The sequence below is a fragment of the Oncorhynchus gorbuscha genome, linkage group LG06 (genome assembly GCF_021184085.1).
Source record: "Oncorhynchus gorbuscha isolate QuinsamMale2020 ecotype Even-year linkage group LG06, OgorEven_v1.0, whole genome shotgun sequence".
Lineage (NCBI taxonomy): Eukaryota > Metazoa > Chordata > Actinopteri > Salmoniformes > Salmonidae > Oncorhynchus > Oncorhynchus gorbuscha.
In genome coordinates, this window is record NC_060178.1 from 63,023,210 (window position 1) to 63,043,749 (window position 20,540).

The window sequence follows — 20,540 nt, forward strand, 5'->3', positions numbered from 1 at the left end:
GCGAGGCGTCGCAGCTGTTTTGACGGTCGGAGATGTAACATTTATTCAACCCCTGCCATTTAGAATAACATCTGGAGCTACATGCTTTCTTCACACTTTTGACAACTGGCAGACGCCTGCCATATTTCCATGATGATGCTAGCAAGGACGGGCTGTGCCATTTCTGTAGTAAACAACGTCCATTTAAGCATCGATAAATCAGAACTCGGCATTCTTGGCATGCCTGGAGCCAGAAGGAGTCCATGATGACTGTGTTCTCACAGATTGACAATATAAACAAGTCACCCCTCCAAATGGAAAGCTGTCTTTAACAACAACGTAGTGGTCTCACACAGAAATCTCTGTCAATGCTACATTACTTACAATATCAAGGCTAAATAACTGACAGACCACCTTACAGTGTTCTCTGTATATAACATAAATGCTTAGACAACAGCCCTGACCGGTCTGTCTGTGTGTGTGTATGAGGACAGCTGTGTTGCTCACCTATGAGGCCGTAGGAAAGGAACTTGTTGACAGAGGTGAGGGCCAGGCCTGTGATTGGTCCGGTGGTGTCTTCAGATCGTACCACCTCCAGGAAGGGCCGCAGGAATATGTTGGGCTCCACATCTGACAGCTCTGCGGAGACAGAGAGGAGAGGTCAGTCAACACAGCAACACTGAATACAAACAGCTTTAAATGTATTGATAGGTTTGTGTTTTGGTGGATCAATTTAAGTGATCATTTAAAAAACTATATACAGTGGTTCTTCCTTTAAAAGTTGTGTCATACTGCAGCACACCTTGTGGGCTGCCGCAAAATTCTATGGCACGTTAATGAAGTGTCAGCTATAGTTGCCATTAATGCTAGTTTGACCACCAGAGGGCATCTTTGAAAAGCGATTGAGAGTTTTTAATAGGCTGTACTCGAGAATTTAAAACCTTTTTTTGTAAGAACATAGTATATGGGATTGATTAAGAAATTTAGCTTAATTAATTTGATTAATATTATAGTGATTCTATTCCAAGAAAATTCAGGGTTTCGCTGTACAACGTGACCAGTCAGGAGTAGGCCACTAAGAGCAAAATAATCCTAACATTTCCACACTCTAATTATAGGCTAAACAGCACCAAAACAGAGAGAAAAATCTCATTGATTTGTCAAGACCAGTCCCCATGCTCATCTCAGAGCAGAGCGAAATGGTGCTGAAATAGTTGACCACACGAGGGTAGGCTATTGCTTCAAATCCTATTATAACAATTGGATGACTTTGGGTGTTCTAGTAGGCAACAATTTGTTGCCTTCCTTAGCCTACTTTATTCTGAAAAATGAATTTGTAACTCTGCTAAGCCTACAAGGAAAGATGAACTGGTGAAGGCCATCAAGATGTTTTGGCTTGAGAAACTGACCATGCAACAATGCAACAAATATATTGATCATCTCAGCAAGGTTTTATCCATGATCATGGAGCTGAGGGGGGGGGGGGGTGCAACTACATTTACATTTACATTTAAGTCATTTAGCAGACGCTCTTATCTACAACGTAGCTGAGATGTACAGTAGTTGAAATAAACATCTGCATTTTGAATGTCTAGCGTTATTTTATTAACGAAAGTATAAAGACGTTGATGAACAGATACTGTGTAAAACTTAAAAGTACTTAACTAGTTGGATATAGGGGGCACTCTTAATTTTTGGATGAAAAACTTTCCCGTTTTAAACAAGATATTTTGTCACGAAAAGATGCGACTATGCATATAATTGACAGCTTTGGAAAGAAAACACTGATGTTTCCAAAACTGTAAAGATATTGTCTGTGAGTGCCACAGAACTGATGTTACAGGCGAAACTCAGGAAGTGCCGCATTTTTTGAAACCGCTTCATGCCAATGACTCCTTATATGGCTGTGAAGGAGCTAGGAGTCAGCTTACGTTTTCCCCAAGGTGTCTACAGCATTGTGACGTCTTTTTAGGCATTTCCATTGGAGAATGGCTAAGAGACCATATAGGGCGAGTGGTCGCATGGTGTCTCCCGGAGAAGATCTTCCGTAAAATACTGAGGTAGCCATTTTTCCACTCGTTTCTTATGAGAAACCAACTGCCTCGACGGATATATTATCGAATACATATGTTAAAAACACCTTGAAGAGGGATCCTAAACAACGTTTGCCGTGTTTGACAATATTATGGAGTTAATTTTGAAAAAGGTTCGGAGTTATAGTTTAAGTATTTTTCAGTCGATTTCTCAGCCAAGCAGGATGAACAAACGGGACGCCTACAAAAATATTATTTTTGGAAAAAAGGAACATTTGCTATCTAACTGGGAGTCTCCTGAGTGAAAGCATCTGAAGTTCTTCAAAGGTAAATGATTTAATTTGGTTGCTTTTCTTATTTTTGTGAAAATGTTGCCTGCTGCCAGCAGAGCTAGCATAGCATTATGCCATGATAAACTTACACAAATGCTTGTTTAGCATTGGCTGTAACGCATATTTAGAAAATCTGAGATGACAGTGTTGTTGACAAAAGGCTAAGCTTGTGTTTGAATATATTTATTTAATTTAATTTGCGATTTGCGATGAATAGGAAAAGTTGCGTTATGGTAATGCGCTTGAGGCTATGATTACGCTCCCGGATACGGGATTGCTCGTCGCTAGAGGTTAAGCATCAAATACACTGCAAGTTGGGGGGATTCACACCTACAGTAGCCGGGCTATTAAACTAATCGTTGGATAACAGATCGGCTCTCTGAACTCATTAAGAGGCTGCTTCTATCTTCAATATGCTTTAAAACGCCACTATGTCACAAATAATTGAATACACAAAACATGAGCAGATTAACTTGGTCAAAACAGTCAAAACATGTATTTATTAAAGACTATCAGAAAGAATGTTGGTACTTATTTTGATCCAAAGCCATTAATGAGTGAATAATCCAAAGATAAGCATAGCATCATGTGAATTCTGCGAACAAGCCAACCTAACTAAGAAATACATTGGTTGCCATGGTGAATATTCCAACAATAATTGGTAGGACACAAAAGGAAACATTAAAGAGTTTACCGGAATCTTGAAATGAACATACTGGCAGATCAATAAAATGTCCTTGTACAATAGTAGATCTAATTCAATTTAGAGGATTCTAAATTAATATCTAAGGGGCTTTTATACAATTACAATGCAGGGTTATTAATACATTTCTATATTTGTATGGGTTCATGCAATTTTTTGTTGGGGAAAATCTGGTTTTAGAGTACTTAAGCATCGAATACATTGCAAGTTTGCCCATTTTGGCCTTTAGGTTACACTTTACAATAGGACAAATTTATTATTCAATTCAATTTTAAAAAGCTGTTTTAAAATGTATATGTTTATTAAGAAGTCTTGCTTGTCTCAGAGCAGAGTGAAACGGTGATGAAATAGTTGACCACACGCAGGTAGGCTATTGCTTCAAATCCTACTTTAACAATTGGATGTCTTTGGGTGTTCCAGAAAGCAACAATCTTTGCCTTGATTAGCCTACTTTATTCCAATATATCTGTCATTCAATTATATTTTTTCCCATAGTAATTCGTTATGGAGCATTCCAGATGTGGTTAGAAAACATTGCATTTGGTGGACTCTGTAAGCCTACAAGCAAAGATGAACTGGTGAAGGCCATCAAGACGTTTTGGCTTGAGAAATTGACGATACAACAATGCAACAAATACATTGATCATCTCAGCAAGGTTTTACCTGTGGTCGTGGAGCTGGGGGGGGGGGGGGGGGGGGTGCAACTAAAATGTAGTTGAAATAAACATTTAATACAATGCAAGTTGGGGGGGTGGGTTTATCACACCTAGAGTAGCCGGACATTTAAAATTACAATTTTGTAAATGAATCAGAAAAAAGTTCCAGAGCTCACAGGTGACTCTCCGCCAATACCACCTGGCTCTAGACCAATGCATCAGCTGATTAATTTTAAAATCATGGCTAAAAGGTTTCAGTTAGGAAAATATGGCGCTGTACAACTGGACCAGCTGAGAGTACTGTAGGCCTAAGCTACTAAGTGACTGCAACTGCAAAATAATCCTAACATGCCCAAATAAAAAAATTGCTTGATTCATCAAGACCAGTCTCCATGCTATGTCATTCATTATTATTAATCATAATCGCTGAATAACAGATCGGCGCTCAGAACTAATTAAGAGGCAGCTTCTATCTAAAATATAATCACTCATTCATAAGGTTAAACCCATAGGTTTAAGGTCTGCAGTAGGTTAAAATGAACAGAAAATTGAGTGTCAATTCATAAACCATGTGAAAAATCTCTTCCCAACTATTTTGCAATCTATATGGCACAGCTGTCCATTTCTTGGTCCTTAAATAAAACTTGAATATTTTTTTAATTATCACAATTTATTTGAACCAATTTGGGTCTTTAATGCAGGGCCAACAGACAAGTTATTTTCTTTCCTCCCCCTTTTTCTAACTGAAATTGCAACCAACTTTCTATGGCTTGTTTAAAAAATAACAATATTTTGGAGATGATTTTGTTTCAAATACCCGAAAGTGAGAGATTGTAATCTGAATAAAGGGGAAAAAGCCATTCTTGAACATGGGGTGAGACACTCTTACAAATTTGTAAATAAAGACAGTTTGTTATTTAGTATTGTTTATGTTTTTAGAGGGAGAGAACACCGTGCCTATTTTTCAAAAATCATCAGTCCACATGTCTAGTGAAATTCCCCAATTGTAAATTCAGCAACAAAAAAAGTCCTCTGTCAACTGCGTTTATTTTCAGCAAACTTAACATGTGTAAATATTTGTATGAACTAGAGGTCGACCGATTAATCGGAATGGCCGATTAATTAGGCCCGATTTCAAGTTTTCCGATAAAAATCGGTAATCGCCATATTTGGACACCCATTGTGGCCGATTACATTGCACTCCACGAGGAGACTCCGTGGCAGGCCGACTACCTGTTACGCGAGGGCATTCGCGAAAAAAGCACTGTCGTTACACCAATGTGTAACTAACCATAACCATCAATGCCTTTCTTTAAAATCATTACACAAGTATATATTTTTAAACCTGCATATTTAGTAAATATTGCCTGCTAACATGAATTTATTTTAACTAGGGAAGCAGTCAGGATATATGCAGCAGTTTGGGCCACCTGGCTCGTTGCGTAATGTGTGAAGACCATTTCTTCCTAACAAAGACCATAATTAATTTGCCAGAATTGTACATAATTATAACATAACATTAAAGGTTGTGCAATGTAACAGCAATATTTAGACATAGGGATGCCACCCGTTAGCTAAAATACGGAACGGTTCCGTATTTCACTGAAATATATATATTTTTTAATGTTTATGATAGTTAACGGATTTGACCATATTAATAACCTACGGCTTGTATTTCTGTGTGTCATTATGTTCTAATTAAGTCTATGATTTGATATTTGATAGAGCAGTCTGACTGACTAGTGGTAGGCAGCAGCAGGCTCGTAATCATTCATTCAAACAGCACTTTGATGCATTTGCCAGCAGCTCTTCGCTGTGCTTCAAGCATTGAGCTGTTAATGACTTTAAGCCTATCAACTCCCGAGATTGGGCTGGTGTAACCGATGTGAAATTGCTAGCTAGTTAGCGGGGTGCACGTTAATAGTGTTTCAAATCGGTGACGTCACTCGCTCCGGCAACAATGTCGCCTACGAACCCACCGTCGCTGGACCAGACAGACTGGCAAAAAGTAGGCGAAAAGCACTTTTTGCCAGTCTGTCTGGTCCAGCGACTGTGGGTTCGTAGGCGACATTGTTGCCGGTGACGTCTGGTGAGGACCTGCCTTACAACAGGCCTACAAGCCCTCAGTCCAGCCTCTCTCAGCCTCTTGCGGACAGTCTGAGCACTGATGGAGGGATTGTGCGTTCCTGGTGTAACTCGAGCAGTTGTTGTTGCCATCCTGTACCTGTCGCGCAGGTGTGATGTTCGGATGTACCGATCCTGTGCAGGTGTTGTTACACATGGCCTGCCTCTGCGAGGACGATCAGCTGTCCGTCCTGTCTCCCTGTAGCGCCATCTTAGGCATCTCACAGTACAGACATTGCAATGTATTGCCCTGGCCACATCTGCAGTCCTCACGCCTCCTTGCAGCATGCCTAAGACAAGTTCATGCAGATGAGCAGGGACCCAGGCATCTTTCTTTTGGTGTTTTTCAGAGTCAGTAGAAAGGCCTCTTTAGTGTCCAAAGTTCTCTGTGACCTTAATTGCCTACAGTCTGTAAGCTGTTATTGTCTTAACGACCGCTCCACAGGTGCATGTTCTTTAATTGTTTATGGTTCATTGAACAAGCATGGGGGAAACAGTGTTTAAAGCCTTCACAATGAAGTAGAGGTCGACCGATTATGATTTTTCCATGCCGATACCGATACTGATTATTGGAAGACCAAAAAAGCTGATACCGATTAAATCAGACGATTTCTTTATTTGTAATAATGACAATTACAACAATACTGAATGAACACTTATTTTAACTTAATATAAAACATCAATAAAATCAATTTAGCCTCAAATAAATAATGAAACATGTTCAATTTGGTTTAAATAATGCAAAAACAAAGTAATATGTGTAATATGTAAGAGAGCTAAAGTTTAAGTTCATTGCTCAGAACATGAGAACATATGAAAGTTGGTGGTTCTTTTTAACATGAGATTTCAATATTCCAAGGTAAGAGGTTTTAGGTTAGGGTTAGGGTTAGTTAATATAGACTAGTTAATATAGTATTTATATGACTATTTCTGTCTATACCATTTGTATTTCACATACCTTTGACTATTGGACGATCTTATAGGCACTATAGTATTGCCAATGTAACAGTATAGCTTCCGTCCCCCTCCTCGCCCCTACCTGGGCTCGAACCAGGAACACATCGACAACAGCCACACTCGAAGCATCGTTACCCATCGCTCCACAAATACCGCGGCCCTTGCAGCGCTAACTACTCCAAATCTAAAAGAGTATTAGCGCACACCCAGCTAACTAGCTAGCCATTTCACATTGTTTACACCAGCCATTAGGCTGATAGGCTTGAAGTCATAAACAGCGCTGTGCTTGCGAAGAGCTGCTGGCAAAACGCACTAAATTGCTGTTTGAATGAATTATTATGGGCCTGCTGTTGCTCAGTCAGACTGCTCTATCAAATCAGACTTAATTATAAAAATAACACACAGAAATACGAGCCTTTGGTCATTAATATGATCGAATCCGGAAGCTATCATTTCGAAAACAAAAAGTTTCTCAGTGAAATACGGAACCGTTCGGTATTTTATCTAACGGGTGGCATCCCTAAGTCTAAATATTCTTGTTACATTGCACAACCTTCAATGTATGTCATAATTACATAAAATTCTGGCAAATTAATTCACAATGAGCCAGACAGCCCAAACTGTTGCATATACCCTGACCCTGACAGTCATTGAAAATAAGAATGTGTTCTTAACTGATTTGCCTAGTTAAATAAAAAAAGGTATAAAAACAATAATAGTAATAACTAAATAACAATGGGAAATCGGCGCCCAAAAATACCGATTTCCAATTGTTATGAAAACTTGAAATCGGCCCTAATTAATCGGCTATTCCGATTAATTGGTCGACCTCTACAATGAAGATCTGTGAAGTTATTTGGATTTTTTCCAAATTATCTTTGAAAGACAGGGTCCTGAAAAAAGTTTTTTTTAAATACACAAAAAAAGACTGGAGGGCACTGTGTTCTTGGGGAATTTAAATGCTGCGGAAATGTTTTGGTGTTCTGTGCTTCGACAATCCTGTCTCGGAGCTCCTCCAACAAGTTTTTCAACCTCGTGGCTTGGTTTTTGTCCTGACAACTGTGTGACAGGTCTGTGCCTTTCCTAATCATGTCCAATCAATTTATTTTACCACAGGTGGACTCCAATGAAGTTGTAGAAACATCTCAAGGATGATCAATGGAAACAGGATGCATCTGAACTCAATTTCGAGTCTCATAGCAAAGGGTCTGAATACTTATGTAAATAAGGTATGTATTTTTTTTTAAAATAAATTTGCTAAAATTTCTACAAACCTGTTTTCACTTTGTCATTATGGAGTATTGTGTGTATAGATTGAGGGGAACAAATAATTATACATTTTAGAATAAGGCTAGTGTAACATAACGTGAAAAAAGAGAAGGTCTGAATACTTTCCTAATGCACTGTATACAAATAAGAAAATGACTTTATTAGAAATCACATGGCCTCTACTCTGAAAAAGTAGCAATATTATTTTCCAATATCTTCATTCTCTCAGATCTCCCCTCCTGGCAGTGGGATTTTCAAATCCCAACCAAGTGTGGGAAGTCTCAGTAGGGCCTTAGCCCTCAGTTCTGCTGTTGTGCACAAACATGCAGAACAGAGTGGTCAACAGCAGCGTGCGGACTTTTCTCTGCCTTTAATATGCTTTGCTCTCTATAAAAGGTCTGTGTAAACAGCTATGGCGCCCCAGGGCAGATCAATGGGGAATTAGCTGCTGTGGAGGTTGTAACCTTTTCCCACAGCTACAGCACGGTAAGAGATGGGAACAACATGGAGCAAAATGTGTGTGTCAGAGAGAAAGACAGAGGGTGAGACACAGAGAGAGAGAGAGGCATTCAAGAACCGCCTCTTATTCACCTTGGCAGCGCAAGGTATCTTATTACAACTCAATTTCCAAAAGCTCTTTTTAAAGGCAGCTGTGTAGGATGTGGGATTTAGCATTAATGAAATTGACTGGAGAGTGACTGGGCTTGGTGTGGGGGTGGGGGTTGCTGGTGGTGCAGCAGGGTCACAGTGACTTGAAGAAATCCCATAATGCCTGACAAGAGTGCTCGTATGTTTACATATTCCAAAACAATGACAAAAGATGTGTACAATTGACAGTGTACAATTGACAGAGTGAAAAACAATGAACAAGCTTATTCTAAAGCACCCACAAGAGGCAGATTGTGGTGTCAATTAAAGATTCAAGTCAGGTTACATCATTGAGCCAACCAAACACAGCTGCAGAACATGAACCAAATCTTCCTCTTAATCAATTCACAGAAATCCAGTTCGCCTTGCATCTCTCGCGATTGGGAAACCACCTCGGGCCAATCCACAGAGGCTTGGGTAACAGCTCCCTCTGAGGGTAACTAAGAGAGAGAGAGATGGGGGTCTAGAGGGGCTGCAAAATACAAAGCAGGTAAAACAACAACGGCAAATTAGTGGAGTCACGAACACTGTTAGGAGTGTTGTGTAGAAATACTGCTTGCCATAGCAATATCGCATGGATTAGGCTTCCTCTGGAGCAGCTACTCTAAACGCGAAAAAACAACTTGTGACATCAAAGGCTGAGAAGAGCCTCAACCAAATTTCCAACAGTGCACATGTGACCGCCACGCATTAGCTTGTGATATCCAATACCCCCGCGGCTTGTTTGGAAATCAAATATGTAATCATTTTGAAATTTCCACAATCCTTCATCGGACGCCAGGTTGCTCTTAGACTTTCTTCTAAAAGTAAATCTCCTCCCGCTTGCTTTTTCTTTTTCTTCATTTTTTGGGGGAGCTGATGTTTTCTTTGTTTTCTCCCTCAATGCTCCTTTGATGGGGTAGGTCTATTTGGTGTAAGTCTTGCCACAACGCTGCAGTATCGGACTGAAGAACGGTCTCAAAGAACCATAGGGGTCACCTGAACTCCGCTGAAAAGTAATTTCCTCCATCAGATATCAAGGCAGAAATAACAAAAACAAACTTAAAGGGGTTGTGTTCCTATCAATCATTCCATCAGCTCTTAGAAACTTTTAAAGGAGGGGGCTTAGTATCCATTACTTTACAGTTGGGAGAGGAGCAAGGGACGGGAGAGGAAGTTGCTCAACTGAATCTGTCAATAGAGGCTGATAAAGACTTCATCAAAAGCGATCACCCCGTAAGTGCCACGGCTGTGTCTCAAAGACCCTCAGATTGGAGAACTCAATTGTATTGTATTGATCCGACTGGCCCTCGGTAAGCAGGAGCTAGGCTATCGGACAGTCTGGCTGGCCTGCCCAATCTTCTTAAATAAAGGCTAAATATGGCTCTGTAGTTCAGCTCAATCTCCAAGGCTTGTAGAGTGAAATAAATAAAAATGGCCGCAGCACCACCACGGTGAGACGATCACACCATAACCAGGTTGACCTCTGGCTGACATTGTGCTATATAAAAAGAGGATGAAAGTCACTCACCATCCATGTAAATTGCCTCCCAACTGTCCGTCTGTGTGTGTGTTAGAATAATTTTCTGAGGCTGTTAAGAGGACATTTGGCCATCTTGGAACCATAGCCCATTGTTCTGTTTGGTGTGAGCAGCCATGTGTGGCCTACCTCTGCAAACGACCAAAGCAGAGGCAGGGAGAGCCTGATCCTTTGCCCCCAGGAAAACACCTCAGTCCGTGCCATCTAATGTATGTACATTGGCAGTGGAGCAGAAAGGGCTTAAAACATTGAATACTAGGAGGGACAAGGAGTTGAGCTCCTACTAGGCACCAGTGGAAGAGATTCACAAGACCTTCAAAATGTCCTGATATCAACATTCATATAAGTTTTTTTTAACTTTAATGTAGCATTGTTCTTGTTTGTTGCAGATGTATGGTGAATCTGAAGTCAAGTAGAAAAACTATCAGCAGAAATCAGTACGAGATCAAGGCAGAACATTATTTCTGAGAGGGCTGCTTAAGTGAACAGCAAAAAACACACACAGGTACACAGTATAATATCTAGGGTTTTTTTCAGACTCAACACACTTTTCAGACTCAACATGTACATTCTTAGCACATTGGCATTAAGCCTTAGGGTGCCTTCCAACACCTTCCCAGTTAGGAGGCTAATAGAGGCTAGCTGAGAATCCTTAATTAGCCCAAACAATTGAGTAGGTTGCTGCAGCAGACAGGTTGGGAGATAAGATTTTGTTTAAGAGAAACCTTAGTAATTGAAGTTATACTTTAAGTTCCTTATTCCTGAGCATTTCGGTTTGTAAAATTATACAATAAAAGCTTGAACTGTTTACTCGGCCCTCTGTACCCTGAGACCCGTCCTAGCTCTGGTCCATGGCAGTGGCCACTCCCCAGGCTCTGCTACAAATGGTGAAGAAAGCAGGTACCAGCACGACCTGCTGGCCAGGAGGACCATGAGCTAGGTCGTTCGGTCTCGGTACATTGTTCCCTAGAGGCAGAGGATGGTTAATTTAAAGTTAAAGTAATGCCAAGAAGAAAAGCTCAAAGTAGGCAAGCAAGGGGATCAAGCTCAAGAGGACCTCTTCACACTGCTCTACAAGACTCTGATGGGAGACGAGCATTTCACCCCGCTTCCGGAACAGAAGATTCATAGCCCCTCTGCACCAGCTACCCAGGGCTGTTTACATCCCTGGGCACCAATCTCTCACAGCTGGAGGGGTAGTTTGGCTTGTGTGAGTTGTGTGTCAGCCCTAGGCATCACTGGATGGATTGTAGGGCCGGGCGGTATACTGTATTTTACTATATATTGGTATTGATACAAGGACCGGTTTGAGTTTCTTTACATTCTATAATGGTATGTCAATGTTTGGTTTGTTAAATGTGATACTCAACTTCTGTGCCTATGTCAGTTTGTATAGTTTACTTAAATTGCTACTTGAGTCTCTCTCCCTCTTCTTTTTGCTGCTAACCACACCAAGCCCTGCCCCCTGTCACTCAAGAGAGCAGTTGCTTGACCATGGAGTCACAAGTACTTTGACGTTCACTCTGCATGTTCAGATGAATGCTGCTTTTCACAAGCATTCTATAATTACACTATTAGTTTGTGTATCTTATGTTTTTTTGTATTTATTTTTATTTAATATTAAACAGTCAAAGGGGATTTATTTCTAAGGTTTCATCGGCTGTTCGGGTGGCTAGTCTCAGAAGATCCCGCAGGTGAAGAAGCCAGGTGTGTAGGTCCTGGGCTGGCGTGGTTACACAGTGGTGAGACCAGTTGGACGTACTGTCAAATTCTCTAAAACAACGTTGGAGGCGGCTTATGGCAGAGAACATTAAATTATCTGTCAACAGCTCTGGTTGCCATTCCTGCAATCAGCATGCCAATTGCACGCTCCCACAAAATTTCAAGACATAAAACTACACATTTTAGAGTGGCCTTTTATTGTGCCCAGCACAAGGTGAACCTGTATAACTTTCATGCTGTTAAATCAGCTTCTTGATATGTCACACCTGTCAGGTGGATGGATCATCTTGGCAAAGGAGAAATGCACACTAACCCCTGCACACTAACCCCATGTACCCAAAACTTAGTTCCAAAAATGTGAAAGAAATAAGCCTATGGTTCATATGGACAATTTCTGGGTTCTTTGATTTCAGCTCATGAAACTGTGGACCAACACTTTACTTGTTGCGTTTATATTTTTTGTTGACTATATTTAGGCCACATTTTTTTTCACAGCAAGAGAGGAGTTATCATATTTATACAATAAACCCTTTTTCCATATTGCTATTGAGCCAATTAAGCAATATCGTAGTAACTTGTAATGACATTAATGATGTTTTTTCTCAAAATAAGAATTATTGCAAGCTATGACATTACATAATAAAGGAATTTGAATATGTCACAAGAGAAAATAAAATTCACCCCTATTAAACTCACCAGATAATTTTCCATTAATGGATGTCGATTTAACTAATTTGATTGAATAAAGCACAAGGGGGTATGGTATATGGCGAATATACCATGGCTAAGGACTGATCTTAAATATAGTTTTATACATACAAACTTTTGTCAGTAATGTGGCATCAGCAAAGGACAAGAACCGAATGTAGCTAGTCGAAGCTAGCTAGTCAATCAAGCGACTCTAGCCCAGACTTTAGAGTTACTTTCCAGCTTCCGGTTTCATTTCCAAAATAAGTCTAGAGCTTGTTTTAGAACTGTAATCAATAACGACGTTATACCAACAGAAGGCGTAGTATAGGCTTGGGCCTTTCAGTAAATTACTTGTGAAATAATGCTAATGACACAGAAGAGCCTTATCTAGAATACACGCCTAAGCTGTAAAATATAAAGTAAATATGATGTAGGCTGGGCAGCCTATTCCGCTATCTAAATATGAAATGCTGTTGTGTGTTACTTAAAGGCCATATAATGTATTGTTATAGCTGTGTTGGGCTACTGTGGTGATCATGTAACCTAACGAATCACACTTTTTCCAGTATTTGGGAGCACGGACTGTCGGCCTTACATTAGACATTTTGACTGTTTTATTAGTGAATTCCACTCTGTAGGTAGCCTTGTTATAACCATTTGTGAAGCACAACCCCACCACGCAGAGGCTATATCCATATCAATACACGAGACAAAACAAAATATTGATTAAGTCTTGGCTATAACCTGTCCTGAGTGAAATAGCCAAGGGGTCCCAAATGGCCAAGACTATATGTTCTTATTGACAGATCTGTTTTCCCTATCAGCCACTGCACGTGTTTCTTCAACTATTTTGTTTAAAATGTATTTAGAGGCTATATTTAGGCCTGTGAGCTGGGGTCTCCTTTTTAAGGGGAACCCTCTAATAAAAACGGTTATAAAACAAATATTACACCAACACCCAAAATGATAGCCTACACTGCAATGCCTACAAATTGAAGGCTTATTTTTTATTTGAATAGGCCTAAATTAAAACATTGAATTATTAAAGTGATAGGCTAACAGAACTTGAGAATTTAGCTCATATTGAACATACATGATTTCAATAAACTAATGGATACGACTGTTTTATTCTCTTTGAGATAGTTCTTATTGCAAATACTGAATGGATGACATACTGACTGACTGAACTGAATGAAGGATGAATTAAATGTTCAAATATGTTGGAGTTGTACGCATCATGCGTGCTCTGCACTTTATGTGGCTAGTATGAAAATAGGCCTACATTATTAAAAAAATAGGCCTACTTATAATGACTATGCAGAGCATGCATGCCTCCAGAAGAGTTTTTCAGAAGGTGCATGGTGCTGTGGTGGTGCATGGAGATCAACTGGGCAGCAGTGTCGCAATGGAGAGAAAAGCCTATACAGAGACAACCTCAGGCCACTGCAACAGTTATTCTAAAGTGTGGGATTAAATTTATGCCAGACAGCCTACGTTTAATCTCTCCCTTGTTCATTTCAAAGTCCATTTGTTCATGACCAGATTCATATAAATATTTTCAAATGATTTTACATTTATATTATAACCTCCTACAGAATATGCTTTGGCAAGATTTTCAGTGATGAAATAAATATCAAAATATTTGAAATGGCCACTCAGGTGGTCATAAATAATGCATAGATTTAGCAAACATCTATTATTGTTTCATTATTTCTGGTAGATACGACGGGTTATGATTGCAGATAGAGCACAGGGAATGTGATGATGCAATACTGAATGAGTCATATTTTGATAAGATGCATGCATGGGGATGCCTATGCTGTTGTAGGCATAATACAGCTAGTGGAATCTAGACTTGAGCTGGCAAACAAATCCATGACATTAGCTACCTAAACGTGAAGTAAACTGAGGAGTAATAGAGAATGGAGATTTAACTTGAAAACATGCAGGATACTTCTTTCCGGTTTCCCTGACTTCCGTTTTTTACACTGCGTTATGCTTGTTCTCGTAGCACTCCTCACAGGCCATTTAGTGTACAGGGCTCCGGGCAGCCGAGCGGAAATGGAGGAAAACTCGCCTCCCTGCGGACCTGGCATCCTTTCACTCCCTCCTCTCTACATTTTCCTCCGTCTCTGCTGCTAAAGCCATTTTCTACCACTCTAAATTCCAAGCATCTGCCTCTAACCCTAGGAAGCTCTTTGCCACCTTCTCCTCCCTCCTGAATCCTCCTCCCCCCCTCCTCCCTCTCTGCAGATGACTTCGTCAACCATTTTGAAAAGAAGGTCGACGACATCCGATCCTCGTTTGCTAAGTCAAACGGCACCGCTGGTTCTGCTCACACTGCCCTACCCTGTGCTCTGACCTCTTTCTCCCGATGAAATCTCGCGTCTTGTGACGGCCGGCCGCCCAACAACCTGCCCGCTTGACCCTATCCCCTCCTCTCTTCTCCAGACCATTTCCGGAGACCTTCTCCCTTACCTCACCTCGCTCATCAACTCATCCCTGACCGCTGGCTACGTCCCTTCCATCTTCAAGAGAGCGAGAGTTGCACCCCTTCTGAAAAAACCTACACTCGATCCCTCAGATGTCAACAACTACAGACCAGTATCCCTTCTTTCTTTTCTCTCCAAAACTCTTGAACGTGCCGTCCTTGGCCAGCTCTCCCGCTATCTCTCTCTGAATGACCTTCTTGATCCAAATCAGTCAGGTTTCAAGACTAGTCATTCAACTGAGACTGCTCTTCTCTGTATCACGGAGGCGCTCCACACTGCTAAAGCTAACTCTCTCTCCTCTGCTCTCATCCTTCATCCTGCCTTCGATACTGTGAACCATCAGATCCTCCTCTCCACCCTCTCCGAGTTGGGCATCTCTGGCGCGGCCCACGCTTGGATTGCGTCCTACCTGACAGGTCGCTCCTACGAGAAACTGTCTCCTCACCACGCGCTCTCACCACTGGTGTCCCCCAGGGCTCTGTTCTAGGCCCTCTCCTATTCTCGCTATACACCAAGTCACTTGGCTCTGTCATAACCTCACATGGTCTCTCCTATCATTGCTATGCAGACGACACACAATTAATCTTCTCCTTTCCCCCTTCTGATGACCAGGTGGCGAATCGCATCTCTGCATGTCTGGCAGACATATCAGTGTGGATGACGGATCACCACCTCAAGCTGAACCTCGGCAAGACGGAGCTGCTCTTCCTCCCGGGGAAGGACTGCCCGTTCCATGATCTCGCCATCACGGTTGACAACTCCATTGTGTCCTCCTCCCAGAGCGCTAAGAACCTTGGCGTGATCCTGGACAACACCCTGTCGTTCTCAACTAACATCAAGGCGGTGGCCCGTTCCTGTAGGTTCATGCTCTACAACATCCGCAGAGTACGACCCTGCCTCACACAGGAAGCGGCACAGGTCCTAATCCAGGCACTTGTCATCTCCCGTCTGGATTACTGCAACTCGCTGTTGGCTGGGCTCCCTGCCTGTGCCATTAAACCCCTACAACTCATCCAGAACGCCGCAGCCCGTCTAGTGTTCAACCTTCCCAAGTTCTCTCACGTCACCCCGCTCCTCCGCTCTCTCCACTGGCTTCCAGTTGAAGCTCGCATCCGCTACAAGACCATGGTGCTTGCCTACGGAGCTGTGAGGGGAACGGCACCTCAGTACCTCCAGGCTCTGATCAGGCCCTACACCCAAACAAGGGCACTGCGTTCATCCACTTCTGGCCTGCTCGCCTCCCTACCACTGAGGAAGTACAGTTCCCGCTCAGCCCAGTCAAAACTGTTCGCTGCTCTGGCCCCCCAATGGTGGAACAAACTCCCTCACGACGCCAGGACAGCGGAGTCAATCACCACCTTCCGGAGACACCTGAAACCCCACCTCTTTAAGGAATACCTAGGATAGGATAAGTAATCCTTCTCACCCCCCCCTTTAAGATTTAGATGCACTATTGTAAAGTGACTGTTCTACTGGATGTCATAAGGTGAATGCACCAATTTGTAAGTCGCTCTGGATAAGAGCGTCTGCTAAATGACTTAAATGTAAATGTAAGTGTACGTGGGTAAGGTGAAACTGCCAAAACTCGGAAAGGTAATATTGTATGTCAGAATTGCAAGATTTGTTCGAGCTAAAAATGTTAGTCTGAAATCGTAACATGTTCACAGATGAAATTTAATGTTTACATTTCATGTTTCACACATGGCTTTCCTTACAATCCTAACAATTTACGTATGGATTGTCTTACGATCCAACCTTTTGGCAGGTATTTCGCTCCATAAATAATACCCAGGCCTGAAACTAAATCTAGAATAAAAAATGATTTGAAAGTAATTTTATAGGAAAAGACATCGGCACGAATTTGTACGAAGTGGGCAGTTCGGTTTTGTCGCGTCAAGCCCGAATATATCATACTTAGACTAAAAGTTAGATTTAGCCACAGACTCAAAAGAAAATAACATAAAACATATGCTTTACACAGTATACGCCTACACAGCACAGCAAACTTTGGGAATAACTTTGTGATTTTAACGACAAACTTCCATGTATAAAACATCAACTAAGAGCTCCAATGGCCATCATATCCAGTTTCATTAAATTGTGATAAATGTCCCCCTTGTTGTGCATTCAACTGAACCAACAGAGAGAAATCTGAATTCCATGAGAACTATGCATCACGCTCTACAAACACAAAGCCAATTTTCCAAACGGTGTATGTGTATGCATGTGCGTGAGGGAGATGGGGTGGGCAGTGGGACAGCTATTCAGAGCAGCACGATTACAACACCAGAAATACAAACACTGCTTGACTCTCGACACTCGGGCTGGCGGCCCCTTTGTATTTGCTTAATTTAATCACAAAAGGATGAATAACTTAATTTGTCAGACTGCTGTGTCACATTTTACACAGTCATACAGTCCTGGTGCCCTCTGCCCAGTCTAACACAGGTCCCCCTACACCGCCTCCATTAAGACCCTGTTAGTCACTGACAACTCCACAATTAAAAATATTTTTTTATTTATTTAAAGGGGCAGTGCTTTCAAAAACAAGATTTGTAAAAATAAAAATAAAATAAAAATTACAAAAAATCTTCCCACAACTATGATGTCGAAATAATACTCAAATTGTGAAAATTATGATAATGCCCTTTTAGCGGAAACACTTTTGGGGGGGAAGACGCCTGGAACCTCAGCTTGTTCAGGTGTGATGAGTTTTTGGACAACAGCATGACATCACAATCTGATCTGATTATTCTGACCAATGAACAGTCGGGCATATGAATCCTCCAACTTTGAAGGGGTAAGAAGGGTAGGCTCTCTAGTGTCTAGACCAGGGGTAATCAATTCTTACCCTACGAGGTCTGGAGTCTGCTGGTTCTGTTCTACTAGATTTGCCAGTTTTCCATGTTCTGACATTTTAAAACTGGTCTCCACTGCTAAAAAAATTAATGTAACGTAACGCCTTTCATGAGCTAGCAGAACCGTTATGAATGTGTATGAGCTAGGGCTGACCCCATTTAGCCGACTGGCCAATTGTTTGGTTGATAGGCTGTTGGTCGACGGAGATTTCTTTAGTCCAGCAGTAGAGAAAAAAATATATATCGTTGAAGTCGGAAGTTTAGATGCACCTTAGCCAAATACATTTAAACTCAGTTTTTCACAATTCCTGACATTTAATCCTAGTAAAAATTCTCTGTCCTAGGTCAGTTAGGATCACCACTTTATTTTATGTCAGAATAATAGTAGAGAGAATGATCTTTCAGATTTTAATGTGATTTTCATCACAATCCCAGTGGGTCAGAAGTTTACATACGCTCAATTAGTATTTGGTAGCATTGCCTTTCAATTGTTTAACTTGGGTCAAACGTTTTGGGTATCCTTCCACATGCTTCCCACAATAAGTCGGGTGCATTTTGGTCCATTCCTCCTGACAGAGCTGGTGTAACTGAGTCAGGTTTGTAGGCCTCCTTGCTTGCACCCGCATTTTCAGTTCTGCCCACAAACTTTATGGGATTGAGGTTGGCCACTCCAATACCTTGACCTTGTTGTCTTTAAACCATTTTGACACAACTTTGGAAGTATGCTTGGGGTCATTGTCCATTTGGAAGACCCATTTGCAACCAAGCTTTAACAGACTGATGTCTTGAGATGTTGCTGCAATATATCCACATAATTTTCCTTCCTCATGCTACCATCTATTTTGTGAAGTGCACCAGTCCCTCCTGCAGCAAAGCATCCCCACAACATGATGCTGCCACCCCCGTGCCTCACGGTTAGGATGGTGTTCTTCGACTTGCAAGCTTACCCCATTTTCCTCCAAACATAAGGATGGTCATTGTGGCCAAACAGTTCTATTTTTGTTTCATCAGACCAGAGGATATTTCTCCAAAAAGTACTATCATCCCCATGTGCAATTGCAGTCTGGCTGTTTTTATGGCGGTTTTAGAGCAGTGGCTTCTTCCTTGCTGAGCAGCCTTTCAGGTTGTCGATATAGGACTTGTTTTACTGTGGATATAGATACTTTTGTACCCGTTTTCTCCAGCGTCTTCACAGGGTCCTTTATTGTTGTTCTGGGATTGATTTGTACTTTTCGCACCAAAGTACGTTCATCTCTAGGAGACAAAAATTACTTTTGTCATGCACAAAGTAGATGTCTTAACAGACTTGCCCAAACTAGTTTGTTAACAATAAATTTGTGGAGTGGTTGAAAAATTAGTTTTAATGACTACAACCTAAGTGTATGTAAACTTCTGACTTCAACTGTATATCATGGTGTACAACACACCTGTCTGATTCACGCTGAGTGGACAGATCCATTGTGGAGACTGTGGGGATGGCACAGTCCATCAGTCTAACACATGTGCTATTGAAATTGTGTATGGTTATATTCCATAAACAAATAGTGCAACACTAATAGAAATATAATTTTTTAACAAATGCTCTTCCTCACTCATTCGATAGCGGTTGCTATTAGCATCAGTGTGCTGTTGAACTGGCGCCTTAGACAATGTTGCTATGTGCATAACAGAAAAGTTAACCAGCATATAGGGTTAAGAACAATGAGGCGGAGGCAGCAGCATAATGAAGAGATGAGAAAACAGCACTTGCCTTATTGTTTAAGAAAAGTGAGGAGTGAAAATCCAAACTTAATTAGGTCTAAAAATCAATAGCATATTTATTAAATGTGCCTGGCTTTATAAATCATCAATTTATCTACAGAAATATGACAGATCCTGCTTCTGTTGCCTGTTTGAGTGTTTGTTTAATAGCCTACTCATTCCGTGTGCACCAAGCCTCAAGCAAGGACATGTAAAGTAAACAATTTTACAAATGCGTCCGTTTTTAATCTTTGCTTTGCTGTAATAAAGGCTTTACCCTTATTTTTGTCAATAGAACAGCCTCTGGTATTATTTATAATATATTTAGTGTTTACACTGTTCCAAATTGTCAGGGAAATTATATTTATAATAACCATTTTTTCTTGATCTCCTTATTACTATTATAATTTTACATTTAAGTCATTTAGCAGACGCTCTTATCCAGAGCGACTTACAAATTGGTGCGTTCACCTTATGACATCCAGTGGAGCAGCCACTTATCATTAGTAGGCTCCCAAGTGGCCCAGCATCTCAGTGCTAGAGGCTTCACTATAGACCATGGTTTGATTCCAGGCTGTATCACAACCAGGCTGTATCACAACCGGCAGTGATTGGGAGTCCCATAGGCGGCTCACAATTGGCCCAGCGTCGTCCGGGTTAGGCTGGGGTAGACTGTAATTGTAAATAAGAATTTGTTCTTAACTGACTTGCCTTGTTAAATAAAGGTTACTTTTAAAAAAAGTAGCAGCCTTGTATAACCACCATCCAGCTGTAAGCCTAAGAGCACATCCTGTTTAGTCTAAATACCGTAACTTACT

At 41.2% G+C, this 20,540-nt stretch overlaps 1 protein-coding gene across 1 annotated transcript in view; it reads right to left on the bottom strand.

Moving 5' to 3' along the window:
• Positions 1-20,540, bottom strand: part of LOC124038719 (Golgi-specific brefeldin A-resistance guanine nucleotide exchange factor 1-like) — a 131,174-nt gene that overhangs the window by 48,888 nt on the left and 61,746 nt on the right. The window contains exon 4 of the mRNA XM_046354801.1: positions 487-618. Coding sequence (XP_046210757.1) covers positions 487-618 — 132 coding nt within the window. The remainder of the gene's footprint in view (positions 1-486; positions 619-20,540) is intronic.